Source organism: Mesoplodon mirus (assembly GCF_964341445.2).
Source record: "Mesoplodon mirus genome assembly, chromosome: 19".
NCBI lineage: Eukaryota > Metazoa > Chordata > Mammalia > Artiodactyla > Ziphiidae > Mesoplodon > Mesoplodon mirus.
In genome coordinates this window covers 48,857,728-48,885,635 of record NC_138995.1, presented here as the reverse complement: position 1 = coordinate 48,885,635, position 27,908 = coordinate 48,857,728, and the positions used below count along the sequence as shown (strand labels likewise).

Sequence of the window (27,908 nt, the reverse complement as noted above, 5' to 3'; positions counted from 1 at the left end):
AATAGAAGATAAAAATATAGTTTCTTCAAAAATCCTTTTTTTCAACTGTCTATCTTATAAAAGGAAAGAATTACCCGAGCATCTGGCCAGGAGTTAGTGGTCACCCTTGATCTGAGCCAGGAATTCACCCAAAACAGACAAAATATCAATGTGGTTTTAAAAACTATCCAGTGAACAGAAGTATACAATCCCTCCAAAGCCACAGGGGTGAGGAGTGTAAGAAGATGTAGAAAAGATACAATTACAGAGGCCAAGTTGCCCTCGTGACTTGGATTATGCCCCACTCCACCTACTCTCTTCTCAAGGGACCGTCCTCCATTCTCAACCTGCTCACCAATTACAGCAAAGCCTCAGTCAAGGCAAACACTCCTACTGGGTACCCTAACTCCTGCAGAGAGCCCCATCTCAGGACAAAGAAGAGGCTAAGCCTACAATCTCCTTTGTGGCATCTTTATTTTCTACCTGGTATATGAACAATGAACATAGGTCAGAAAAATCAGCTGCACTGCAACACTTCAGCCAACTGTAAGACAGAGGGGGACTGGACATGGAGAGGGTGAGGCTGGCAGTTCCAGACCAGCTTCCCCCAAAGGGCTTGTGGTCCAAGCCCGAAACCAGAGGGTGCTCTGGGCAGGACCATGCAGTGCAGACTCTGGGCAGGAGGGACAAGAAGGACCAGTCACAACAGGGACTGCTGCCGGGCACGAGTTTATTGGCTTTTGGCCTCATGCTCCTGCTTGATGAAGTTGATCAGCCCATTGGTGGAAGAATCGTGAGAAGTCACTGGGCTGCTGCCATCAAGCTCAGGTTCAATTTTCTTAGCCAGCTGCTTTCCCAGCTCCACTCTGCCAGGGAAAGGAGAAAGAATGGTATGAGGAAGCTTCCGACATTGCTAGTGAAATCCGCCAGCCAACTCACAGGCATTCCCCACCCTCCCCTTTGGCCAGCAACTCACCCCCACTGGTCAAAGCTGTTGATGTCCCAGATGATGCCCTGAACGAAGATCTTGTGCTCGTACATGGCTGTGGAGGGAGCACGTTAGGGCTCTACCAGCCCAGTCCGACCTACCCGAAGCCGGGACTTCCCCACTCACTTACCAATCAAGGCTCCAAGAATGAATGGCGTGAGTTTAGTGAACACAATAGAGTTGGTTGGGCGATTTCCTTCAAAGACCTTCAGAAAACACCCAGAAAAATGTCCCCCAGTTAGTCGTGATTCCTAACTCCTCATAAGGGAAGCACATGCTGCCCCAGAGGCTGGGATGGGCAGCTCTGTGAGGACAGCCCCTCCTACTGTGCAAGACAGGCAAGGCACTCCACGAGCCCCTGCCCTGGCCACACAACTTTATCCTTCCAATTCCAGGATGCCACCCAAAGCCCACTTCAGGAGAAGTGCTGACCTTGTGGGGCAACAGCTTCTCAAGGTCCTTTGGACTCTTCCCTGCAGCCTGTAGCTCCTTCCGGGCCTCCTCTGTCGACTTACCCCGCATCAGGGCCTCAGTCTGGGCCAAGAAGTTGGCCAGGAGGATCTGACGAGAGAGACATCGAGTACCATTTTGAAGCACTGTCTGAGCTTCAGGCAGATGGACAAGACTGCCTGGCACTGCCCAGTCAGGGTTAGTCTCAGCAGTCGGGGTCAGGCTGCTTGCCCCGACTCTGGAGCTTATTTGGAGCAAGGGGGGACAACAGGGCACGTCTGCTGACACTGGAAAGTAGGTAACGATGATAACTGCCCTTCAAGGACTATGTACTACTTGCCAAGGGCCCTGTTAAGAACTTTACCAACATCTATTTTTTAAGATCCTGAGGCGGGAGAGGCGTCATCTCTTTTCTAGTTGAGCATCAGTTTCCTCAAGTCAACAGCACTGAATCCCAGAAGGACAGAGGGGAAGAATTAGAATTCAAACCCAGGACTCCTGAGTCCAAAGCTTGTGCCCACAGTAACCCATGCTACTCTGCACAGCCAAGATAAGGCAGGATCGGTCCTCTTCAAGGACTCTGTCAGGTCAGGAGTTGGGTGGTTTTCCCCTTTGGTGCTGTGGTAGGCAAGATCTTGGCTCCCTGACCTTTGCCCCCTGCTGCTAACGCCTGTGTATATTATATCTCATGGCAAAAAGGGATTTTGCAGACAGAGCTAAGGTTACAGACCTTAAGACAGGGAGATTATCCAGGTGGGCCCAATGTAATCACATAGCCCTTAAAAATAACAGAAGAGGACGGCAAGTGAGTCAGCCACAGAGATGCAACAGAAGAAGATGCAGGAGAGAATCGAAGCTTCAGATGGACTCAACCAAGCCTTGCTGGTTCTGAGACCGAGTCAAGGGGGTTTCTAGAAGCTGAGAACGACCCCCAGCTGCCAGCAAAGAAACCAGGTCTTGGTCCTACAACCATATAGAAATGGATTCTGCCAACAATCTGAATGAATGAGGAAAAGGATTTCCCCCCAGAGTCTCCAGAAGGGAACACGGTCCTGCCGACACCTTGACTTCAGCCTGTGAGAACCTGAGCAGAGACCCAGGAGGGCGTGATGGGCTTGGGACCCACAGAAACCACGATAATAAATGGGTGTTGTCTTTAAGCCACTAAGTTTGTGGTGGCAGGAACAGAAAACTAGTACTGCTGACTAATGCATCAGTCTTAAGAGGTCTGGGTGTAATGTGAGCCTAAGACAGCATGAAGAGGGTCGGGACGAGGGCTTTTACCTTGTGATGCAAACCCTTCCTTATCGGGTGCTGCGTCTGAACAGGGATGAGGAAGTCACAGGGTATCATCTTGGTACCTGCGAAGGGCACTGTGGTCACCCAGGCGTCTATCCCCACCCGTGGGAACCACCCATGTGGCCTACAGGAGAACGCTGACCTCACGGAGGAGTCTTTGCTGGCGTGCCCTCCCCGTCCCCAGCAGCACTCCTGCCCAGGCCAGATGGGGCCTACCTTGGTGGATGAGCTGGTAGAAGGCATGCTGGCCATTGGTCCCTGGCTCCCCCCACACAATGGGGCCCGTCTGGTGGTCCACACGGGTGCCGGACTTGGTGATGTACTTCCCATTGGACTCCATGTCACCCTGGAATGGGGCCAGAAACCCAGTCATCGATCTGCAAGTCTTGCTCCTTCATGCACATGCCCAAAACCAGCCTGGGATGCACCAGGCACGCCTGCCCTGCCCTGGCCCTGGGAGATATGGGCAGGCATGATTCTTTTATGTCCCCTCACCTGGGAGGGCACAGCTCACAAGCTTTTTGGCTTTAACCGCTCTGAAGGACCCATGACCAGCAGAAGCTGTACACGGAGGTCCAGGGAGGACCTCCCTAAGAGCAGAAACGGGTCACAAAATCTTCAACTGATTTCTTAATGGAGAGGCAGGCTGGAATCCAGACTGTATAGCCTTTGAGGGCCGTCACCCCAACTAGACTCTGGGCGTTGGGGAGCCTCAGCCCCTCCTCCAGTCACAGGATCCACTGGGAGAGGGGCTGCTCTAGGGGGGCTGTGGAGATTCCAGGGGCAGAGGGCTGTGAGTAGCCCAAAGAGGCACCACAGACTGGGTGTAAACTTGCTTTTCTGGAGGGACAAAGGCAGTGCAAACCATGGGGGTCCCAGGCTGTGGCCCACCCTGTCGGGTGATGTCCAAGAAAGAAGTGACCTGGCTGAGGCACATGCCCTGAGCCAAGCCAGAGTCTGACTGGCCAGGGCACCATGATAGCCAGTCATGCCCCTCCCACGGTAGCCAAACTCAACTGACACAGATCCTGGTTACAAAGATTCTCCATGAGATGGGGAGCACAGGTGGGCCTTGGACATGCCCAAGGGTAATGGAGGAAAAGGCCCCTGGAGGAGCAGGAACCTGGGCACCCAGGCTCATGGGCCCCCCAACCCAAGGCCTGGCCTGGCAGCTGGTACCTGCTGGAAGTAGGCAGCAAAGCGGTGCAGGTACTGATCATAGGGCAGCATGGCATGCGTCTCACACCCAAAGCAGTTGATGTACCAGACGCCCAGCAGAGCCAGCAGGACGGGGGCATTCTTCTCCAGGGGCGTCGTGCGGAAGTGCTGGTCCTGAAATGAGAACGGGTTGGGTGGGGGCTGAGCAGCTTCCCAGGAGGGAAGGAGTGAGGGCGAGGGGGCGGGAGCTGGACCAACCACAAGCTTCCGGCCAGCGTCTGGCAGAGAACACAAGCCTCAGCACTTACCATCCAGTGGGCCCCTGAGAGCAGCTGCTCGAAGTTGTCAAATCCTGCGACACAAAAGCAGCGTCAACAGAAATGGTCATGCCCTACGCCTCCTGGACGTGGGCAGAGCTTCTTCTGGAACCGGGGAAAGGCTGGAGGGGGAGCCAGAAGAAACAGGATCTGGGAGGACTTGGGCCTGTAGAAAGCCCCTCTAATCAGAGTCACCCCTGAGCACAGAGGCAGCTCTAAGGCCACCTGGTGTGGAGGAGCGAGCAGGACCGCAGTTGTGAGGGGCGGGGAGAAAGGCCAACCTGCAAACCCGCAAGGAAACTCGGCCCTTCCCACCTGACCTGAAAGAAATGTTCCAGCCAAGGGCAGAGAGGCCAGCGGCCTGTGGGAACGGGAAGGTATTCAGGGACACGAGCCCCCAGCCCGACTTCAGACTGCAACACGGTCTCCCGAGACAGAAACACAAACACGCACACTCACCCACGTGCAGGGCAATGGAGAGTCCGATGGCTGACCACAGCGAGTAGCGGCCTCCCACCCACTAGGAGAGACAGGAAAAGGCGCTGAGGAAGGGCTGGCACACCCCACCCCCCTCCCTCCTGCCACGGAACTTGCCCCCTGAGAACCATGCTCTGCTACAGGTGAAGTTCCGCGGCCCTGGGGCCAACCCACCTCTGGGAAGCAAGACAGCAGGCCAGGCGCCGGCAACTACTGGGCCGACCAACAGGGCAGAGACTATACGAGGGACTGACCAGAGCCACGAGACTCAACCAGAGACCTTACCGTGGCTGACCCCACCTCCTGAGACACCAACAGACCCGGCACCTCATACCTGTGCCAGGTCCGGCCTCCCCAGGCACCAACAGACCCAGCACCTAGCCCACCTCCTTGGACACTGACAAGTCAGAATCCCACACCTGTGTCTGGTTGTGCCTCCAAGGACACTGACAGACCCAATGACTCGTACCTGTGTCCAGCCTCTTTAAACACTAAGAGACCCAGCGCCTCATACCTGTGCCCATGCATACTTCCTTGAACAATGAAAGACCCAGCACCTCCTACCTGGCCTTGGCCCCTGCTCCTCAGATACTGATAAACCCTATGTCTCATACCTGGGCCTGGCCTTGCCACTTCTGACAATGAGAGATCCAGTGCCTCATACCTGTGCCCATTCCCCACTCCTCAGGCTGTACTGACAGACCCAGCACCTCCTATCTGTGCCTAGCCCTGCCTCCTGGGACACTGACAGGCCCAGTGGCTCATACCTAGGCTTGACTGATCTTCAGCCTCAGCCCAAGACACACTGAGGTCTACCATTCACACTGTGCCTTCTCATGCCACACTGCAGACTCCACTTTACCTTCAGAATTCTCAGATCTCCAGTCACGTCTTCCTAACAACTATTTATGGAACACCTACCATGTTCCTAGCATAGGCAATACAAACAATCCACGGGGGAGAAAGATATAAATGAAACAATCATGCCAATAAATGTGAAAATGAGATAAAGTATTTGGGAGAAAGGAAACCAAGAATAAAAGGACTCTGAGGGTGCTTGAGCCTGGATGTGAAGGATGAGTAAGTGTTACCCAGGGAAGCACAGAGGGAGGAGAAGGATTCCAGCAGCCAGAACAGCATATGCAAAGGTCCTGCAGCAAGAGCAGCCTTTCTCAACAGTGAGAGAATTAAGCCCACAGAAAATGCTTTGAGTGACTCAATTTCTCAGTACTACCAAGGTTGGTCCAAGGCTAGCACTCTTCTAGAGGCAAAAGAGAGATGCTAATTCATTACATCCAATGGATGCCTTGGGGCATTAAGGCTTAATTCTATCCTGAAAGCCTGACGAGACAGGCTGGGCAGGAAGAAGTATAGCACAATCTAGAAGATGAAGGAAGGAGTGAGAACTGGAGGGTAGAAGCTGAGAGGCAAGGCTGGAGAACCAAGAAGTCTGTGGGTGAGGTGCGAATGGAAGCAGGAGACCACCTAGGAGCCCCAGTGGTCGTCCAAAGAATGATGCTACCCTGAATGGGGGTGGCAGGGATGCAGACCACTGATTCAGGAGGTTCAATTAAAAAGGATGAATTGGAAGAATGACAGAATCAAATATGGCCCAGATGTTTCTGGCTTGGATAGTAAGATGAATGATGGGGATCTTTACCTAGAAAGGGTCTGGGTTTGGGGGAACCTTACCTGACTGTCACAGTCCCACAGACCACACCATGCCTGACACTGGCTCTCAGATCTCACCCAATAGACTCAAATCCAGAAACTGGCCTGAGCAGACAGCCAGCACTCAGACCAACAGACTCCAGGCTGCTGACCTTGACTGAAGTCAGGTTCTCAGACTTCACTTTTGTTTTGGGAGAGCCCAGCAAAGCTAGTGTCTGATTTGAGCCTCTGAGACCTCAAGCTGCGGACACACGTCCTTAGACCTCACCTTCACCTGCAGTGGGTCTCTCACACCACACCTCAGAGATGTGGCTCTGCAGTCAGTTCCACGTTCTGTGCCTCACCTGCCCCAGAGCCTCAGACCTCACCTTCTCCAACCAGGTATAATCCAATCTCTTTCCCCACTTGATTAATTCAGACCCTGCCAGCCAGATCCCAATGTGACAGACCACACCTTGGACTGGTTACAGATCCTCAAGCCTCTGCAACACCTTGAGCTCTGCCCATCACACCTGACCAGGGTGCTAAGAACAGGTGGCTGACATGGCTCAGCTCATTCTACCTCTCCTACCTGAACCCAAGGGCTCCGCACACCTCCCCAGGTAGACACAGGTACACATACCTACGATGACTGCCTTTCCCTCGATGAGAGTCCACTCTACCCACCTGACCATGCCTGATCCTACCTGTGTCTGACCCACCTTCTCAGGCCTTACCAATCATACCAATTACGTATTTCTAGGCTAGATCCTGCCCCATTCATTTCATCTAACAAGCCCGGGGATGCCAATTTGTACCTGAACCGAGGGACAAATACCCACCTAAGATCGTGTTTATACCTCTGCCCATGTGACCCTGATCCATGGACTCACTGACAAAGCCAGGTCCACATAGCAGCCCTGGGTATGGATGCAATGGCTTCACCTGGGAGGTTAACTCTACCTACTTGTGTTCAACTCCAGTACCTCAGACCACAGGGTTATACACCTGTCAGAGGCAGGCTCCAGACAGCTCAGCTAATGACCCGGGCTTCACATACCTGTCTGTCCCTAACCTTGACCCCTCACATCTCAACTGACAGACCCAGGCTCACCTCCCTGAGCCCAACACTCAGACTCCTCACACCTTCCCAAGGGATCCAGCTCTCTCTCCACAGGCCTGATCTCGGCTCCCAGGCCTAACATGAGAGAGCCAGGTCCACCGTCTGTGTCTGACTCGGCTTTTCTCATCTCACAAACAGATCCAACACTAGCAACCCCTGCTTAGCCTGGGCACCAGCACCTCAGTGAGGAGCCTCAGACCTCATCAGATGCAAACATCTCTGCATATCTGTGCTCAGCAGGCCCCACCGAGAGACGTGGTTCTACCTACTTATGATTAGCCCCAGGCCTAACTTCTAGGACCTGGGTCAGTGTACCCGAGCCAGAAACATGCTCCAAGGATTTCACCTGCAAGACCCAAGCATACATACAGCTGGCCCCAAAGTCCTTGCTTGAGAGGAGCCACATCCACCTACTCACGTCTAACTTAGAGGCTGCGTATCTGCTATGAGCCCCACAGAGTCCCACCTACCTGCAGAAGACCCCAGTGCCGTGGGCCTGAATTGAGGCCGCCCTGCCAACCCAGGCTTAACCCTGGTCTTTCAGGCATCGCCAAAAGACCAAGGGTACATACCTTTGCCTGAATCCAACACCTGAAAGAGCTAAGCCTACCTACCTGTGTTCAACCGTAACTCCTTAGGTCTCCTCAAGACTATACTTGGCAGACAGGCTTTGCCTACCTGCCTCTGACCCAGGCTGCTCAGACCACATTTGCTGGGCCAGATCTGCCTACTTGTACATGACCCTGGTTCCTCCGACCTTACCTAGTGGACAGCTCTGCCTACCTGTACATGACCCAGGGCCCTCAGTCCACACCTGGCAGACCAGCTCTGCCTACCTGTACATGACCCTGGATCCTCAGACCATACTTAGTGGACCAGCTCTGCCTACCTGTACATGACCCTGGGCCCTCAGTCCATACCTGGAAGACTAGCTCTGCCTACCTGTACATGACCCTGGATCCTCAGACCATACTTAGTGGACCCACTCTGCCTACCTGTACATGACTCTGGATCCTCACCATACCTAGTGGACCAACTCTGCCTACCAGGGCTTGAGCCTGGATCCTTGGACCATACCTAGCCAAACAGCTCTGCCTACCTGTACTTGACCCTGGATCCTCAGACCATACTTAGTGGACCCAATCTGCCTACCTGTACATGACCCTGGATCCTCAGACCATACTTAGTGGACCCACTCTGCCTACCTGTACATGACTCTGCATCCTCACCATACCTAGTGGACCAACTCTGCCTACCAGGGCTTGAGCCTGGATCCTTGGACCATATCTAGCAGACCAGCTCTGCCAAGCTGTGCTTGACCTTGGATCCTCAGACCATACCTGGTGGACCAGCTCTGCCTACCTGTGCTTGACCCTGGGTCCTCGGACTACACCTAGTGGACCAGCTCTGCCTACCTGTGCTTGAACCTGGATCCTTGGACCACACCTAGTCAGACAGCTCTGCCTACCTGTATTTGACTCCAGATCCCAGACCATACCTTATGGACCAGCTCTGCCTACCTGTACTTGACCCTGGGTCCTGAGACTGTACCTGGTGGACCAGCTCTGCTTACCTGTGCGTGACTCTATGTCCTCTGACCATAGCTAGTGGACGAGCTCTGCCTCCCTGTACTTGACTCTGGGTCCTCAGACCATACCCAATGGAACAGTTCTGCCTAGCTGTACATGACCCTGGGTCCTCAGACCATACCTAGCGGACCAGCTCTGCCTACCTGTACATGACCCTGGCTTCTTATGCTGTACCTAACAGACCAGCTCTATCTACCTGTATGCGACCCTGTGTCCTCAGACCATACCTATCCAGCCAGCTCTGCTTACCTGTACATGACCCTGGATCCTTAGAACCTAACTAGCAGAATAGCTCTGCCTACCTGTGCTTGACCCTGGGTCCTCAGTCCATACCCAGTGGACCAGCTCTGCCTACCTGTGCCTGACCTTGGATCCTCGGATCATACCTAGTGGACCAGCTCTGCCTACCTGTGCCTGACCCTGGATCCTCGGACCATACCTAGCCAAATAGCTCTGCCTAACTGTATGTGACCCTGGATCCTTAAAACATACTTAGTGAAACCACTCTGCCTACCTGTGCTTGACCCTGGATCCTCGGACCATAGCTAGTGGACCAGCTCTTCCTACCTGTACACAACTCTGGACCCTCAGACCATACCTGAAAGACCAGTTCTGCCTACCTGTACATGACTCTGGATCCTCGGACTATACCTAGTGGACCAGCTCTGCCTACCTGTACATGACCCTGGATCCTTAAAACATACTTAGTGGAACCACTCTGCCTACCTGTGCTTGACCCTGGATCCTCGGACCATAGCTAGTGGACCAGCTCTTCCTATCTGTACACAACTCTGGACCCTCAGACCATACCTGAAAGACCAGTTCTGCCTACCTGTACATGACTCTGGATCCTCGGACTATACCTAGTGGACCAGCTCTGCCTACCTGTACACAATTCTGGACCCTCAGACCATACCTGAAAGACCAGTTCTTCCTACCTGTACATGACCCTGGATCCTCAGACTATACATAGTGGGCCAGCTCTGCCTACCTGTGCTTAACCCTGGATCCTCAGACCATACCTAGTGGACCAGCTCTGCCTACCTGTACTTGACCCTGGGTCCTGAGACCATACCCAACAAACCAGTTCTGCCCACCTGTACTTGACCTTGGGTCCTTAGACTGCACTGAGGGGGCAGCTGTGCCTACCTGTACATGACCTGGCTCCTTGTGCTGTACCTAGTGGACCAGCTTTGCCTACCTGTGCTTGAACCTGGATCCTCAGACCATACCCAAAGGAACAGTTCTGCCTACCTGGACATGACCCTGGACCCTTGGTCCATACCTGGCAGACTAGCTCTGCCTACCTGTGCTTGACCTTGGATCCTCAGACCATACCTAACCAGACAGCTCTGCCTACCTGTACACAACTCTGGACCCTCAGACCATACCTGACAGACCAGCTCTGCCTACCTGTGCTTGACACTGGATCCTCAGACCATACCTAGCGGACCAGCTCTGCCTACCTGTACATGACCCTGGGTCCTCAGACCATACCTAGCGGACGAGCTCTGCCCACCTGTGTTTGACTCTGGATCCTCAGACCATTCCCAACGGACCAATTCTGCCTACCTGTACATGACCCTGGCTCCTCAGACCATATCTAGCAGACCAGCTCTGCTTACCTGTGCTTGACCCTGGCTCCTCAGACCATATCTAGCAGACCAGCTCTGCTTACCTGTGCTTGACCCTGGCTCCTCAGACGATACCCAGAAGACCAATTCTACCAACCTGGCACCTTACACTGTACCTAGTGGACCAGCTCTGCTTACCTAAGACCACATGTGGCAAGTCAGTTCTACCTACTTGTGACTGAGCCTGGCTTCTGAGATTGCAGCTGGGCGGCCAGCTCTGCCTACCTGTACATGACCTTGGGCCCTCAAACTGCACATGGTGAGCCACCTCTGCCTACCTATGCTTGTTCCTGGCTCCTGAGACTGCCCCGGCAGGCTAGCTCTGCTTACGTGTACCTCATCTCAGCTCGTCAAACCTCATCTAAGACATTTGGTTCTTCTTACCTGGACTTGGCTGTGACTTTTGAGATTTCACTGGACAGACCCAGTTTCCTGAACTTGCTCCACAGACTTTACCTGACAGACCCTGCTCTACCCACCTGTGCTTAACTCACCCTGACAGACCCAAGGATAAAACCTGTACCAGATGCAGACTCCACAGACCTTACCTGAGAAACTCAATTCCACATACCTGTGCCTGGCCACAACTCTTCAACTTCGTAAGACATCTCTACAAGACAGGCAGGGATGCAGTTCTACCTACCTATCCTGACCTTACCTGGGAGATGCAGATCTACTCACCTGTGCCCAGTCCCAGCTCCCAAGATCTCACCTGAGACACCTACCTCTATCCACCTGTCTTCACTTCACATTCTCAGAGATCATCTAAGAGATCCAGGTCTTTCTAGATGAACCCAACCCTGGCTCCTCAGGTCTCACCTGACAGATCTGTTCTACCTACCTGTGCCTGACCTCAACTGTGGGACAGAGTTTAATGAACCTAAACATGGCTTTTCAACCTACTTCCGGCTTACCTTTGGCTTTACCAATTTTACCTGAAAAACTCAGTCCTATCTACCAGTGCTGAACCTCAGCTCCTCAAATCTGGAATACAAACCAGGGACTGACCTCAGCAGCTCAGAACTTACCTGTTCAAGAACCAAAAGTACAAACCTGTATCTTACCTCAACTCCTCAAACCTTACCTGACAGACCTGCTCTGTGTACCTGAGACAGACCCAGAATTCATGAACCTTCCAGATGGATGGATGCAGCGCTCCATCTCTTTGCCCAACTCCAGCTTTTCAGTCCTTTCCCAGGGGACCCAGGACCATCTTCAGGACCATCGCCCTGAGCATCACCAGAACTGCTTGGACAACACCTGAGGACACAGTTCTGACCTGGACCCGATCGTGGATTTCTAGTCCCACCTGTCAGACTCAGCTCTGTCTCTGCCTACCTTTGGTTTTAGTGTCCTTACCTGACCAACACACTTCTGTCCAGATGTGCCTGATCTTGGCTCCTCAGGCCTCCCCTAAGACACCTAGTTATACACACCTTGTCTGATTCCAGCTTCTGAGACCTCAAGCAGACGTGGCTTTACAGACCATGCCGGCAGACCCCACTGTACAAACCTAACCTGAACAGACTCTTCCCAGAGACCTGACAGATCCCTGGCTGCTCATCTCAGCCGGAGGGAAGCCTGGCGAGAGCCCACTGGTGCCAAACAGTGTCTGAGTGACTTGGGCCTCTGACACTTCTAGAGACCTTTGTCTACCATAAGCCTCTCACAAGGCACCTTAGCGACGTGGCTCCTAGGTTGGTTCACCTGTCTGTTCTTCACCTGTCCCAACTCCCCAGTCCTTACCTTTTATAACCAGGTACATTCCTAACTCTTCCTCATCTGGGCACCTCATACCCCAACCCAGCCAGACCCCAATGCCACTGACCACGTCTTGGGCTGGTTATGGAACCTCAGGGGCCTCTACAACACCTTGAGCTCTGGCCGTCACACCTGGTCAGGATGCTGAGACCTACATAGGGGACTTACCCATGTTTGCCTAATCCTGAGTTCTAAACGCCTCACTTGAGTGATCAGCCACCCATTACCTGATGCTCACTATTCAGAGCCAGTCAGAGATCCCAATGTATACACCTATCCTGAACTCACAGATCCAGGTTTAAGAACATGGGGCTTCCCTGGTGGCGCAGTGGTTGAGAGTCCGCCTGCCGATGCAGGGGACGCGGGTTCGTGTCCCAGTCTGGGAGGATCCCACATGCCGTGGAGCGGCTGGGCCCGTGAGCCATGGCCGCTGAGCCATGGCCGCTGAGCCTGTGCGTCCGGAGCCTGTGCTCCGCAGCGGGAGAGGCCACAACAGTGAGAGGCCCATGTACCACAAAAAAAAAACCCCAAAAAACAAAAAAAACACGTACCTGGGCTTCCCTGGTGGCGCAGTGGTTAAGAATCTGCCTGCCAATGCAGGGGACACGGGTTCGAGCCCTGGTCCGGGAAGATCCCACATGCTGCACAGCAACTAAGCCCGTGCGCCACAACTACTGAGCCGGCGCTCTAAAGCCCGCGAGACACAACTACTGAGCCCACGCGCCTAGAGCCCGTGCTCCACAACAAGAGAAGCCACCACAATGAGAAGCCCGTGCACCGCAACAAAGAGTAGCCCCCGCTTGCCACAACTAGAGAAAGCCCGCGTGCAGCACCGAAGACCCAATGCAGCCAAAAATAAACAAACAAACAAAAAAGAACATGTACCTAATTTTGGCTCCTCAGACTCCACTTGATAGAATATCTGAATTCTTCCAGAATTCACAGACCTCACCTGTACCTTTACCTGTCCTGGTGCCTCCTCTTCAGATACCACCTGTACCTGTCCTGGCTCCTCTTCAGACATCACCGGCCAAAATTAGCTCTCCAGTAATGCGTGCTGACTGCCTGAACCCGACACACAAGGCTGCCCCGTGGCTGGCCACAGATGATCAGGCCTCACCGCTTACACATACCGACGCCAGATTGAACTCTTCAGATCTTACCTTAGAGCCAGAGCAACATCCCTGTATCTACTGTGACTCCTCTCTCTCACCTGAGAGACCCTGGCTCCAGAAATTTCACCTGTTCCTGTCCCTGGCTCCTCAGATGTCACCTTCTCAATTCACCAATAAACATCCTTAGCGACCCAGGCAGGTCCTTCCAGGTATGTCTGGACTGGCCGCAGAGGCCTCCACTGTGTCCACCCTGGCCACTCGGGCCTCACTAGCCAGCCCCAGCCCCATGTTCTTGTGCCCAACTGTCATTCCTAGGCCTTACCTGGGAGACCCAGGTCTGTCTCTAAGCCACACCCCAACTCATCTCTGCAGGCTGGGTGGTTACAGGCAATGACGAGCCAGGCTGTGACACAGCCCCGCTGCGCTGGGCTCCTTGGCTAGCAGGAGCCCCCACGTGTCCCTGACCACCACCTGCTCAGGCTCCAGATCCCGGGGAGGAGGAGGATGGTGCCTCCCCTCGTTTATCAGGCATGCAACATTTGTTAGAAGCTGCACAGTCCCCCTCGACCGGGGTTCCTCATCTGAGCCACAGGACACAGAAGAGCATTTGAGTGACTCCTCAATTCTTCCAAGGATGGTACGTAACTAGTCCCATTCTAGAAAGAAGTTAACTCATTACACACAAAAGATGCCTTAGGGCGTGAGGGCGTAATTCTCTCCCAGACTCCAGGCCTTTAGAGCTTTCAAAGGAAGCTACATCTTCAGATGCTGCCACCAAACAGAGAGCTTCCAGTATAAAGGCCTGGAAACAGCCCCACTGGGAAAATCCCCAACTGGACGATGCCCTCCTAGGTACACCTGCCGAAGTCACGTGTTAGAGCCCCACCCACTGCATTCAAGGCACCCACGCCACACCCTGCACCGCATCTCTGCCCTCCAAGCCTTCCCTGCCTTCTGCGACCCGAGCCCTTCTCACACCATGGCTGCACTCAGGCAAGCTGCAAGGAAAGCTCCTGCTCCCTGCTTGACACCAGCTGTGGCTCTAGCAGAGATGAGTCTGTGTGACCGCCTGTCACTAGAGTGGCCCACAGCTCTGCCACTCAGCAACGTTGGCTTTGCGAGCTGCTCAGCGGGGCCCCACCCAGGCCCCAGCCTGGCACCTCCTCTCTGCCACCCTCCAGCTGCCCCTGCAGCTCCTTTCCAGGCCTGCCCAGTCACACCTCCTGCTTCACCCTGCCCTTTGGCCTTTACAGATTGCGGCTGTAGTTCAGAGAAAGGTCATCACTGAGAATAACTCACAACCTCAGCTTAGGGACGGGGACAGGGGTGGCTCCGGTTACCCCACAGTGGGTGCTGCCGGCAGGCACCCAGGGGAATGGCACCCTGGCCTTGCAAGCCCGCCCTTGGTGGGAGTGGAGCCCTCATCCTGACAGAGCAAAGCTGTTCCTGCCCCACAAGCCTCTCTGAGGGCCTCCTGCCTGCTGCAGGCATGCAGCAGGTGCTCAATAAATATTGACCTGACCTTACGGGCCCCTCATCTGCGCCTTGACTTGGCAAAGGACACATGATTCACCCACCACGGGGAAGTGCCTTTACTTACATCCCAGAACTCGAACATGTTTTGAGGGTCAATTCCAAACTCCTTCACTTTGGCCTAAAAAGGGCAGACGGAAAGAGAAGGAAGGAAGTCTGGGTTAGCGGCACAGGAACAGGAGCTCCAGGGCATGAAGAGTCGTGCCACCACTGGCGCTGCGCTGGAGCCACCTGTGAGTCCAGGCGGGACCAGGAGCCACCCACCCCCAGAGCCAGATGCCAGGCCAGCTCACGTCCAGCACACCAGTGGCCCAGTGCTTCCAAAGCCCTCCTGCTGAGAGGGGCTGCACACCCACCCTGAGGACCTGGCCCACACACTGTTCTGCAAGACCACCTCCTGGACCAGACCCCCTGGGACCTCTGGGAAACAACTGAGCACGGGCAGGGGCAACCTCCCAGGCCAGGAAACATACAGCCCGGACACCTGCCCAGCCCTTCCAATACTGGGATGGTGACCGCACCCCAGGAAGCCTGCAGGGAATGAGCGATCCTATTCTATCCCCTGGGCAGACAGGGTCAGCAACCCTTGCCTAGACCCCACAGGAGACGCTCCACTGACCAGTCTGAGCTCTACCCACAGGAGGTGGACAGTGGTACTGTGGTTGGCCAGCCTTAAGATGTCCTCCTGTCTCCCCCCACAGGCAAGTCAGCACTGCAGGCATGGGTGGGGGTGGGGGTGACACGGAAGGAGTGGAGTCAGGAGGCCCTGGGTGTGGTTCCGGCTCAGACTGCCCAGCACAAAGCCCACCACACAGCAAAGGCTCAGCCAGGTCTGCCTTCCTCGCGACACCTGCAGCACAGCCCCACCCTGCCCGCTGACACGCCCCCGACCCTACCTTGCACAACCTGGGGCCAGGAGGAACTGGCAGGTGGGTAACCATGTTCTAGTCCCGTGTTCTAATCCTGGCATCACTGACACGCAATCACTGGGTGACAAGTCACATCCCTTCATTGGGGCTTAACGTCCTTATGTGAGAAATGGGATGCATCCCCCACCTGTACCCTGCATATCCCATCTGGGGAGAGGCCAGTAGCAGAGGCCAGGGGAGGTCACGTGTGTGGAATGTGGTGGGCATCAGCCAGGCCCGGGAGATGGGTGGGGTTAATGTGATCCCACTGACTGCAAGCGCCTTGCTGGAGCAGCAGAGGTTTGTCTGCCTTGCAGAAAAGGTAAGGATGGTTTGCAACTCACATCCCTCATAGGCAACCAACCCTATTACCCCACCAGCTGAGCCAAGATCCCTGAACCTGTGAAACACACCTCAGCTGATGTATTCGGAAAGGCCATGACCCTGACCTGGCCTGGGCCCTCCCAGGGAGGTAGTATGGGAACCCTCATGGGCACTTACAGTGTTGGTAGACAGGGCAACAAAGTGCTTCGAGACTGTGGAAGGCTGCAAGAGATGAGCCAAGTTATACCACACCCATCCAGGGGGCCCCCCAGGGGCAGTGACCCTCCCGTCTCTGGAGAAACCAAGGCCCCGGGGGGGACCCACTGCTCCCAGTCCTCGGTTCTGAGGCTGTCGGAGGAGCCCCATGTCAAGATGGAGAGGACAGAGGGGTCAGAGGCCAGGCAGCTCAGCCTACCTCACAGGCACACAAGGCTCAGGGTGTCTCCCCTGTAAAGGTGGAGGGGCCGGGGGTAGAGAGGATTCCATAGGGCCAGTGGCCTTAAGGAAAGGGCCCTCAGCAGTTAGAGCAGGGTCTGCCACATTTGGCTTGTCTGGGCTGGCAAAGCCATTTTTTTTTTTTTTAACATTTATTTATTTTGGCTGCACGGGGTCTTAGCTGCAACACGCAGGATCTTCGTTGCGGCATGCAAGCGGGATCTAGTTCCCTGACCAGGGATCGAACCCAGGCCCCACGCATTGGGAGCACAGAGCCTTACCCACTGGACCATCAGGGAAGTCCCAAAGCCAAATATCTTAACCAGAAAGGCTGCCTCCTGCTGCCAACTTCAGGGAAAATAGGGCTACAGGGCTAAGAGTGGCCACACAGGCTGACGGGCAGGCCCACACTGTCCTACTCAGCCCGCACACTGCCCACTGCCCACCCAGTACTCACATCCTTGGCCGACATGAGAAACCACTCCTTTGCTGTCTCTGCGTTGGTGATGGTCTCCTGGGTGGTGAAGGTCTGCATGCAGAGAGTACAGAAGTTGGTCCCCAGCCAAGGTCGGTACGGCCCAGAGCCAGAGCTTAGCAGCGGAGGCCGTGTGGGTGCCCAGTTACCACACGGAGCAGTGCATGCAGGTGTGAATTACTCCCCATCACCTCCACCCACGTGTCCACAAAGCCACGATCAGTGGCTGTGTCTGGGGCAGGGGCCTGGAAGTAGCAATGTCATCCTGTGATTCCAGGACTTCACAGAGAAAGGGGAAACGCTAGTAAGAGCTACACCTCCACCTGCCCAGAGCCCACCCTCCACCCCCACCACCCCACCACAGGTCAAAGGCCAGAGCATCCTCCAGGAGAGCAGCTGTGGACACACCTGGGGCTCCCTTCAGCCCAGACTAGGCTGTATCTCAGAACTCAGATGGAATTCTTAATATTTAATGTGCATGGATATGCGTAAACAGGGCATAGATGACAAAAAACAAAACGCTTACATTATCTGGGCATGGCTCTGGGATCAGAAAGGAGCAGGCATTAGAGACAGATCTCTGAGAAAGATGGGAACGGTCCCAGGCTGAGCGCACATTCAGTGAAGTGTGTGGGTGGGCCTAAGATGAAGGCTCATACGGACCAGTTCAGGCTTTCATCAGGTAAACTGTTTTTGCCACCAGATAAGGAACAGTCTGAGGGCAGCTGTGCCCACCCGATCCACAAAGCATGGCTCATTCAGAGTAGGTGGGAGGGTCCAGCGTCCAGGGCAATGGCAAAGCATCCACCGCCCTGCACCCCAACACACACAGGGCTGGGAGTCAGGCCGGGTCTGAGGGCCGTACCTTGGAGGCGATGATGAACAGGGAGGACTCAGGGTTCAGGGCGGCCAGTGTTTTGGCAATGTGCGTCCCATCGATGTTGGAGACAAACCAGACCCGGGGACCTTCTGAAGAGTATGGCTTGAGGGCTTCAGTCACCATGAGGGGTCCCTGTGGGGAGACGCAGCATCAGAAAACAAGATTCCAGGGCCCACGAGAGGTGAGAACAGCCAGGTGCCATCTCTGGAGAAACCAAGGCCCTGGATGGGACCCCTCCTCCCCCATCCCAAGGCAGCCCCCTCCTTACCAGGTCAGAGCCGCCGATGCCGATGTTGATGACATCCGTGATGGACTTGCCTGAGTACCCCTTCCATTCACCACTCCGGACACGCTGGCACAGAGTGGGGAGATGTAATCAGCCCAGACCCCTGAGTATAAACTGCTACTCAAATGCATCAGTACTTCTGCCTCCTTACACCTCAGTCCCGACTTCCAGGCCCTATCAGAGGCCTACTGAGACACAGTGTCACATCCTTGCCACACTCAGCCCCAACTAGACCCTTTTTCTCATCATTAGTAAGCGGGGTGACATCCCCACCTCACAGCAACATTGTCAGAATCTGCAAAATAAGAGCGAACTTTCGGCAGAACCTAACATGACAGAGGCCAAGAGATGTGAAATGTCAACTACTGTGACTGGTCTGTGCCAGGGACAGAAATGACAGACATGCAACCAAGCTCCACATGGACCCCAGGGATTCTTGCCTCCCAGTATTCACATTCCTATAGGGTCCCCCATGCTGTACAGGGCTCACTATGCACCCATTAGGATACTGCAAAAATGATGGAGTGTGACTTCAGAAGCTGGGTCATGAAAGACCATGCAGCTTCTGCCTTGCTCTCCTGGATACCTCACGCTTGGGGAAGCCATCTACTATGTTATGAGAAGACTCAGTTGTATGAAGAAGCCAGTGTGGTGAGGAACAGAGGCCTTCGTCCAACAGCCAATGCCAACTCACCATCCATGAGTAGGAACTGCCTTGGAAGAGAATCCTCGAGAACCCAGCAAACCTTCAGATAACTACAGCCCTGGCCGACACCTTGAGTACAACCTCAAGAGAGACCCCCAAACCAAGACCAACCAGTTAAGCCTGAATTTCTGATCCACAGAAACTGTGTGAGATAGTAAATGTTTACTGCTATTTTAAGCCAAGTTTTGGTGGAATTTGTTATATAATGATAAATAACTAATGCAGACTTTGGTACCACAAGTAGAGTATTACCATAACAAAAATCTAAAAATATGGGTAGGGACTTCCCTGGTCCAATGGGTAAGACTCCATGCTCCCAATGCAGGGGGCCTGGGTTCAATCCCTGGTTGGTGAACTAGATCCCACGTGCATGCTGCAACTAAGAGTCTGCACGCCACAACTAAGAGTCTGCACGCCACAACTAAGAAGTCCACATGCCACAACTAAGATCCTGCATGCTTCAACTAAAAAGATCCCATGTGCTGCAACTAAGATCCGGCAGAGCCAAAATAAATAAATAAATATTTTTTAAAAATAAAAAAATAAAAATATGGGTAAAAGCTGAAAGAACCTTGAGGAGAGTTAGTGAAAGCCTAAAAAACATTGGAAGAGACTGTTAGCAGAGGTTTAATAATCCTCAAGGGGGCTGCTGGTATAGATTTAAAGAAATGGGAAGAAAACACTATTGAAAATTGTAGGAAAAAGAATCCTTGTTATGTAGTGAAAGAAAATTTAATAACACTGTTGCCTGCATTAATGGGGAAAGTAAAATATGTATCTATTATGATCTGGATGATCTAGCTACAGAGATTTTCAGGCTGTGTTATAGGAGCTACCTGGCTTCTTACTGCTTACAATAAAATACAAGAGGAGAGAAATAAGCTTAATGAAGAATTTTTAAACAAAAAGAAGCCAGGAATCGTTGGATTTGAAAATTCCCAGCCTCTCCAGAAAATAACTGATGCTAAAATTAGGAGATGGATCTTGGGCAAAGTTCAAATCCAGGGCACTGTAAAAAAAGCTTCAAAAGGTAAAGCAGGAGGATTTCCCTGGTGGCGCAGTGGTTGAGAGTCTGCCTGCTGGTGCAGGGGACACAGGTTCATGCCCCGGTTCGGGAAGATCCCACATGCTGCGGAGCGGCTGGGCCCGTGAGCCATGGTCGCTGAGCCTGCGAGTCCAGAGCCTGTGCTCCGCAACAGGAGAGGCCACAACAGTGAGAGGCCCGCGTACCGCAAAACAAAACGAAACAAAACAAAAAAAAGGTAAAGCAGAGAATGTAGCTGTAAAATCCTTTGTTAAGACCTCAGAAAGAACTAAGGTGGTAACACAGAGAACATTTTGGCTGAAGGTAAGGCTTCCAAAAAGCTTAAAAGTACTGTCTCTGTGGTCTTAGAAGCAATTGTAGGAAAGGACTTACCTTGAAAAAATTTGTGGGTATAGCTTTTGTTTAATGGAGTGAACCCCCCACCCCCAGTAAGCTTCACAGGAGACCCACAAAGTTTTTAAGATAACTCAATTGTCAGAAACACTACCAGCTTGGACTGAAAGTGACAGAGATATTACAAAAGGAAAAGAGATCTTTGGGACTTCCCTGGTGGTCCAGTGGTTAAGACTCACACTTCCAACGCAGGAGGGCGCAGGTTTGATCCCTGGTCTGGGAACTAAGATCCCACATGCCACGCAGCATGGCCAAAAAATAATAATAATAAAAATAAAAAAGGAAAAGAGATCTTTAATAATTTTTATGTTTTAGGCCGTGGCGTGTATATGTGTGATCTTAGTTCCCCAACCAGTGATCGAACCTGTGAGCTCCTGCATTGGAAGTGCAGAGTCTTAACCACTGAACCACCAGGGAAGTCCCAGAAAAGAGATCTTTAAAAACCTACATTTCTATAGGCAGTAAGCAAGCTGAAAAAACTAGTCAATTACAAACACAGACTACCTTTCATGTAAAAAGGATGACTAAGGGCAAAGACAAAAGCCTTGAGGAAAAATTCCTAGGCCTTGAGTCCTAACCAAGCAATTGCCAACACAAGTCCTGCTCAATTTCAGAACTGTTTTGGACCAATGTTTCCTGTGTGCCTTCCACTTTCTTTCCTTTTTTTTTTTTTTTTTTTTTTTGCTGTACGCGGGCCTCTCACTGCTGTGGCCTCTCCCGTTGCGGAGCACAGGCTCCGGACACACAGGCTCCGCGGCCGTGGCTCGCGGGCCCAGCCGCTCCGTGGTATGTGGGATCCTCCGGGATCGGGGCACGAACCCGTGTCCCCTGCATCGGCAGGCGGACTCTCAACCACTGCGCCACCAGGGAAGCCCTTTCCTTCCTTTTTGAAAAGGAATTATCCTATAACAGTTATCCTATGCCTATCTCACCATTGTATGTTGGGTGTGTAGGGGATAAATAACTTTTCTACTTAATTCACTTATCTTCAGATCAAAAGGAACTGTATTTAAGTTGTATTAAAGAAAATACAGATATATCTGTACCTAACTTAGATTATGAGGTTCTTCACTTCTAGCTGATATGGTAAAGGCATATGGCCTTAAGAGGAAGAGAACAGGGTATTTTGCATGTGGAAGGAACATGATGAATCACTGGGAGCCAGAAGGCAGACTATGATAACCAAATTCTAAGATGGTTCCCAGCTATCCTCACCTCCTGGCACTGCATTCATGTCCTTGTGTAGTCCCTTCCCACTTTGATCAGAGTTGACCTGTACAACCAACAGGGTATTACAGAAATGAAAGAGTAACTTCTGATGCTACCTCAAGGTATTAAAAGATGTTGGGCTTCCCTGGTGGCGCAGTGGTTGAGAGTTCGCCTGCCGATGCAGGGGACACAGGTTCGTGCCCCGGTCCAGGAAGATCCCACATGCTGCAGAGCAGCTGGGCCCATGAGCCATGGTTACTGAGCCTGCGCGTCCAGAGCCTGTGCTCCGCGACGGGAGAGGCCACAACAGTGAGAGGCCTGCGTACCGCAAAAAAAAAAAAAAAAAAAAAAAAAAAAAAGATGTTGAGGCACTCTGCCTTGCTCTCTCTTGGATCAGTCACTCTGGGAAAAATCAGCTACCTTATCATGAGGACATTCAACCTGTAGAGATGTCCACAAGGTAAGGAACTAAAGCCTCCCAAATGTCAGCACTAATTACTAGTGAGCCATCTTGAGTGCAGATCCTCCATCCCCCATCAAGCCTTCAGATGAATGTAACCCTGGGCCAACATCTTGACTCCAACCTTATGAGACCTAAGCCAGAACCAGTCAACAGAAATGCTGACTGCTGTTTTCAGCTGCTCAATTCTGGAGTTATTTGTTACACACCGATAGGAAACTAGTATACATGGCTTTCCCAAAACCAGTAAGACCCAGTAACTTTATTTCTTTTAGATAATAAAGTAATCACCTGCCACGAGCAATTTTCCATCAATACAGAAAGAAAATAAGTTGCTCAGCTTTTCAACAATCAATCTCACCATGAGTTTTGTTATAATAAAGCATCCTAGAGGGGAAACTTTGTGTATCTTTACTATTACTACATATACCCTTCATTTAATCAGATAGGGGGGTCTTACAAAAACACACCAGTTCTGCAACTTCCTTTTTCAACTTCACAGTATATCCTGAACAGCATAGCAGGTCAATGCAACTGTAGCTCCCTAATTCCTAATGGCGCCCAGGACTATGGTTTATGAACATACACTGACTTTACTGGTCAGTCCTCTGATAAATGAGGTCAGGCTGTTTTCGGTTTTTGCCATGACAGTCAAGGTCATGGTGAACATCCTCACCCAATCTTGGTGAACTTCTGAGAGCATAGCCATGGGGAGTGTTCCTTACCATGGAACTGCTGCTATTCAGCAGCTGTTTTGAACTATAAATAGCCCATCAGTCTGAGTCAGGTATCCAGCAGCCAGCTATAAGGGAGGGCTTTCCTGGAAACAGCTTCCCAGATGACCAGTGCCACACACTCTCCACATGGCATGCCCGAGCACACAAGGGCTGACCAAACAGAGCACCATGCTTCCGAGACACATCAGTTCTGCCACTCACAGCAGATGTCTGGAAACGCCCAACCCTACATCCCATCCAAAGCCCATCACAAACACCAACCACTCTTAAGGGACATTCTGGAATCCAGATTCTCATCAGGATCTCAAGCCTTCCTCACCCTGCAAAGTCCCACTCACTTGCCTGCCTAGCCTCTAGGATGGATGCCCAGATCACCTCCTGCCGTTTCAGGTCTGAAGATGACCAGCCACACGTGGGGGACACTGCTCTCAGGGACCAGCTGACTAGAGCCTAGATTATCACTCCCAGAGCATCCGTACAGACATGTGTAACCCACACGTACAGACATGCACACGCTCACACAAACCGTCCAGCCCACAGACATCATCCTTGTACCCCAGGCTTGAGGACGTCCACCACCTCTTGCAGAATCACCGTGGGATAGACACTGAGGCAATGGCAGGTGATGTGGGGAAATCTCTAGCTGGTCTCTGAGGCAACCCCTACAGCCCCACACAGGAAAAGGAAGCACAGTTGTGTGCATTAACGCTGACACAGGGACCAGCTGCATGTGTGTGTGTACACGTGTGCCTGTATGTGTTTCAAAGAAGAGACGACAGACATGCTAGTACACGCACAGGAAACTTTTGGAAGATTTAACACTAAACATTATAAAAGCTGCCTCTGGAGAGTTGGCTGGGGTGTCGCCAAGAAAATTTTCCGTTTTAAATCTCATCTAGTTCTAGACTAGGCAATAAGGGCACATGACTAAAGAGGTGAGAAGAAGCAAGTCTCTCCCCGACTAACCCATCTCTCAGGGGCCTCACTTTTCTTTTCAGAACTCTGTCCTGGCCAGATTGTCACGGTGAGCCCACAGGTGTTAGAGCTCAGGAAGGAGGCTGCTCTACTGCTGCCAGTGGTGGGTTCCCTGAGAACAGGGTCAGGGAAATTCCTGCCTTAGCAGAGCCTCCACGGCTCGCTGTCACAGAGACCACCGCCACCTCAGGCTGCACTGAGGGCTGGGGTCCTCTCCAAGGAGCGTGGAAGGGCGGCCCATCAGAATCCCCAGATTCCCAAATACAAGCACACACACGGCCAAGGGGAAGTCCAGCCCAGCAGCTGCATACCTGGCAGAAAGACTTTATCTTCTCCAGGACCCTGTTGACCTCTGGCATCACATCCTTGCCATCCACCAAAATGGGTGTGTTGGACCGGTTCCGAAGGGCCACATGCAGCACTGCCCGATCCTGGGGGCGAGAGTCAGCGTGTGAAGGCCTCCACCCCAGGGCAGCCACGCTCCCAGCTGGGCATGATGCAGTGTGGCCCCAAGAGTCAGCTCAGCCCTTTATCCACTGGACACGCAGGCCCTAAGGTCTGCTGGTGCCGTGGTCTCATACTCAAAACCCACTGTGCGCTCATGCAAATAGGGGCCATCCCGGGCCATAGAGGGAAGGCAAGGCGTGTGCCGCTCCCTTACGTGCTGCAGACAGCCGCAAGGGGAGGGAGACCGGAACAGGCCTGGGACAGGCCCCAACGACCCAGATGTTCAGGGCGTGAAAAGTCAAGGAAAGCTGAACAGAATGAGCAAAGGCAGACTGCTGACAACACAGGTCAGAGACAAGCAATGAACGGCTACAGAGGGCCAAGGCTCATGAAGCCCAGTCTCATCTTTCTGGTGAAAGTACACGGTGTTTGTTTGTTGGCACCTTTTGAAAAGTGTCCCTGGCCCTTTGGAAGTGGAGCAAGACAGGCAACTCAAGCTTCCCTCACCAAGCATCCCATCACAACCACTACTGGAAACCAAACCAGACCCTAAGTCTGGCCTTATCAAGAGAGAGCAACAGTCCCATCAAGCTGGAGGCAGCAGAGGAGTCCTTGAAAGAAACAGGTCCGAGACTCCAGGGGGACAGGAAGGGATGATCTCAGGACTCCAACGCAGGGAGAGGCTAAGGTGGAGGGCTTCATGCCACACTGCCTTCACCCCGCCCAACCTCACTCCTGTGCCACATTCTGTAGACAAATGCACCACTCCAGGAAGCCCTCCTTGATTGCAGTCTCTCAGCCTAGCCCAGCAGTGAAAGGCAGGGGTGTTTGAATAGTGGCTCTGCCACTTACAGAATGACACTGGATAAGTGACTTGACCTCGGGTGTAAAACGAGGATAATAACATCATGAGGATGACACCCTGAGTGCTCAGTGACTCTTATGCCTACAGGGTTCCACAGCGATTCAGGCACAGGGTGGCCAAGGCCTGGCCTTGCCACAGCTTCCTGTTGACTCCTCCCACTGAGGAGGCTGATTTTGACACAAGTCTTCTTTCCACTAACACAACTTGTAGCAAGGATCACAGTTACTTCTGAGCACGCCTTGAGAAGCACTGAGCACGCCTTGAGAAGCCCTCTGAGCACGCCTTGAGAAGCACTGAGCACGCCTTGAGAAGCACTGAGCACGCCTTGAGAAGCCCTCTCCCTGCAGCCTTGAGAGGTGCTGTCCCCAGGCAGACACCGGGAGCCATTCCACGCTCACCAGACCTAGACTGCAGTCTTGGGGACGACACACCCCAAGGCTGTGCAACTTGCTTGAGGAAATAGGCCTTCAGGCCCCTGGTTAAGCAAAAGCATTGCCTAAGAGGAGGGGTACGGACACAGGGTGATGCTGCTAACAGTCAGACGAACCCCAAAGGGAAGGAAGAGGCTGTGGAGACTTCCTGCTCACCTCGGTGAAGTTGATCTTCTCACCATTGAACATGCGTTCCCGGGCAGCCTCCACACCCCTGGACTTGGCCTGAGAAGAGAATACACTGAGGCCTGGTCCCACCCACACTGGCCACCAGGAGTCCAAGGCCCCAAGCACAAGGCTTAGTGCAGCGCCCGGTGGAGTTGACAAATGGCTGCAGACTCGTGCCCTCCCCCACTGCCTGGGAAGGGTCTGCTCAGACATCAGGCACTGAGTCCCCTGGGAGGCCGGTCAGAACCTGAGCCAGGGGCAGGGGCACAGGGGCAACTGCTGAGATCCACTAAGAGGGGGAAGTAAAGATGCTCAAGGACCTGAGGACGCCAGCAGCCCAGCTCGTCCACAACACCATGGGTCACGGGTCAAGCCTCCCCAAGCAGAACATTACCAGGTCCACCAGCATCTGCATCACAGCCTCCGTCACAAGGTTCTTGGAGTAATCCAACAGAATATGCCCATGGTTGGTGTTGAGGTTCAAGCTGCAGAAAGATGGCAGAAGCGGCTGACCACACCCCAGCCTGATCCCTGACCAGAGATGCTTCCAAAAAAAACCCCTCCCTGTGCCAAATCCAAACAAGCCTCAGCTGGCCAGCACAGTGGTGTCGTCTGTCACCTGTCCGCCCCCCAAGCTGACCTGCAGCAGCAGCACAGGGCAAGATGCAGACCCCTGGTGAGGAGGCTTTCCTCTGCTAAAACTGAGCCGGGGGATGGGAAGACAGAGCTGGGTGCGCTGCCCCTGCCTAGGCCAGGGAGTGACAATTCCCTCCCAGAGCTTCCACTCTGCGACTCAACTTACTCAGGGAAGGACCCAGATGACAGGGCTGGCCATCAGGGGCTTCCAGCCTGGAGCCACAGACCTCCCCTCCCGAAACCCTGCGCCAGTGACCATTCCCGACCCCCAAGATTTTCCCCTTTCTTGGTCGTTCACGGGTCTCCGGACCTAGCCTCCTGGGCAGGAATCACGGCCCCACCTCTCCCCCCTTCCATCGCGGCGCCCCGCAAATCCCCCGGGCCGGTCGCACCCTGACCGCACCCTGCAGAAGGTCCCGAGCACACTCTCGGCCAGGACCGAGTGGAAGGGGGCAGCCCTTCCGAGCCTGCTGCGTCGGCGAGGGCCCTTGCTCACAACCGCGGGGGGATGGCCTGCTTCAAATGGCAGGGACCGGTGGAGGGGGAGGGGAGAGAAATGTCCCCGTGGAGGGGAAGCGGCAGAGAGGCCCAATCCTCATGACTAAGCTGCTGGGGCCCCGAGACCTCCGGCGAGCACCGGAAACCTGCTTCAAGGAGGCGTCAAGGACGAGGCGCGGCCTGGGCCTGCGCCCAGATCCGTAGCCGGGGGCCCCCGGAGACCGCCGCCCAGCCCTCCCGGCCCAGGCCCTGCACTGCCGGACCCCGCGCGCCTCATCCGGGTCCGGCACGTCCGCGCCCCGCCCCTGGCCCCGCGCGCGCACCTGAAGTGGTTAAAGCGGTCCTTGTCTCCTTCGAAAAGGCGGCGCAAGTTGAGGTCAGAGCCGTGCTCGTGGTACCATGCCTGCAGCTTCTTGAACTGCGGGTTCTGGGTGAGCGCGGCCATGGCGAGAGCAGCAGAGAACACGGACTGGGACAAGCACGGAGGAAGAAAGCTGGGCGGGTGGCGCGCGGCAGGCGGAGGACAGGCGAGCGCAGCGAGCTTTATGGCGCAGGCCCCCGGCTCCGCTCCGCCCCGTCCCCGCCCCCGCCCTCCTCTCTGCGGTCCGCGCCCGAGGGGCAACCTGGTGCGCAGCCTCAGCTCGTCTCACCTTGCCACCGGCGGCCTCTTGGGCTGCTGCTGCTCTGCCGACCTCTGCCTGGAAGTGACTGAGGAACAGAGGCGGAGCCCTGGCCTGCTTCATTAGTTCGTTCATTCACCCACTTAACCCAACTCCTTCCAACACTTGTGTTACAGGTGCTGCGGCTATGTAGGTGACACGTAAAATATATGGCGTATCAGATGCTGGTCAGTGCTAGTGAGATAAGGAAAGCTAGAAAGGGTGCTGGGAATAGGGGTTGCAATTCTGAATAGAATGGTCAAGGCACTCACTCATGGGGTGACATTTGAGCAAAAGC

General features: G+C 53.6%; 1 protein-coding gene across 1 annotated transcript; it reads right to left on the bottom strand.

The window, feature by feature from the left end:
- Nucleotides 1-436: 436 nt before the first annotated feature.
- Nucleotides 437-27,479, bottom strand: GPI (glucose-6-phosphate isomerase). Its single transcript, XM_082605821.1, has 18 exons — nucleotides 27,275-27,479; nucleotides 26,212-26,302; nucleotides 25,806-25,874; nucleotides 24,218-24,337; nucleotides 18,364-18,447; nucleotides 18,081-18,227; nucleotides 17,198-17,269; nucleotides 16,483-16,527; nucleotides 15,141-15,194; nucleotides 4,651-4,711; nucleotides 4,183-4,226; nucleotides 3,896-4,048; nucleotides 2,933-3,062; nucleotides 2,702-2,778; nucleotides 1,400-1,528; nucleotides 1,098-1,173; nucleotides 956-1,022; nucleotides 437-845 (listed from the first exon to the last, which is right to left on the bottom strand). Exons 1-18 carry the CDS (start codon nucleotides 27,394-27,396, stop codon nucleotides 710-712), a joined length of 1,677 nt encoding a protein of 558 aa, XP_082461947.1. The 5' UTR covers nucleotides 27,397-27,479; the 3' UTR covers nucleotides 437-709.
- Between the last annotated feature and the right edge of the window lie 429 nt (nucleotides 27,480-27,908).

Excerpts from the sequence above, each read along its gene's own strand:
- GPI (XM_082605821.1), bottom strand. The coding sequence starts at position 27,396 with ATGGCCGCGCTCACCCAGAACCCGCAGTTCAAGAAGCTGCAGGCATGG. Across the intron at positions 26,303-27,274 it reads GACCGCTTTAACCACTTCAG|CTTGAACCTCAACACCAACC; the intron begins GTGCGCGCGCGG and ends ATCTTTCTGCAG. Across the intron at positions 4,712-15,140 it reads ACATGTTCGAGTTCTGGGAT|TGGGTGGGAGGCCGCTACTC; the intron begins GTAAGTAAAGGC and ends TGTCTCTCCTAG.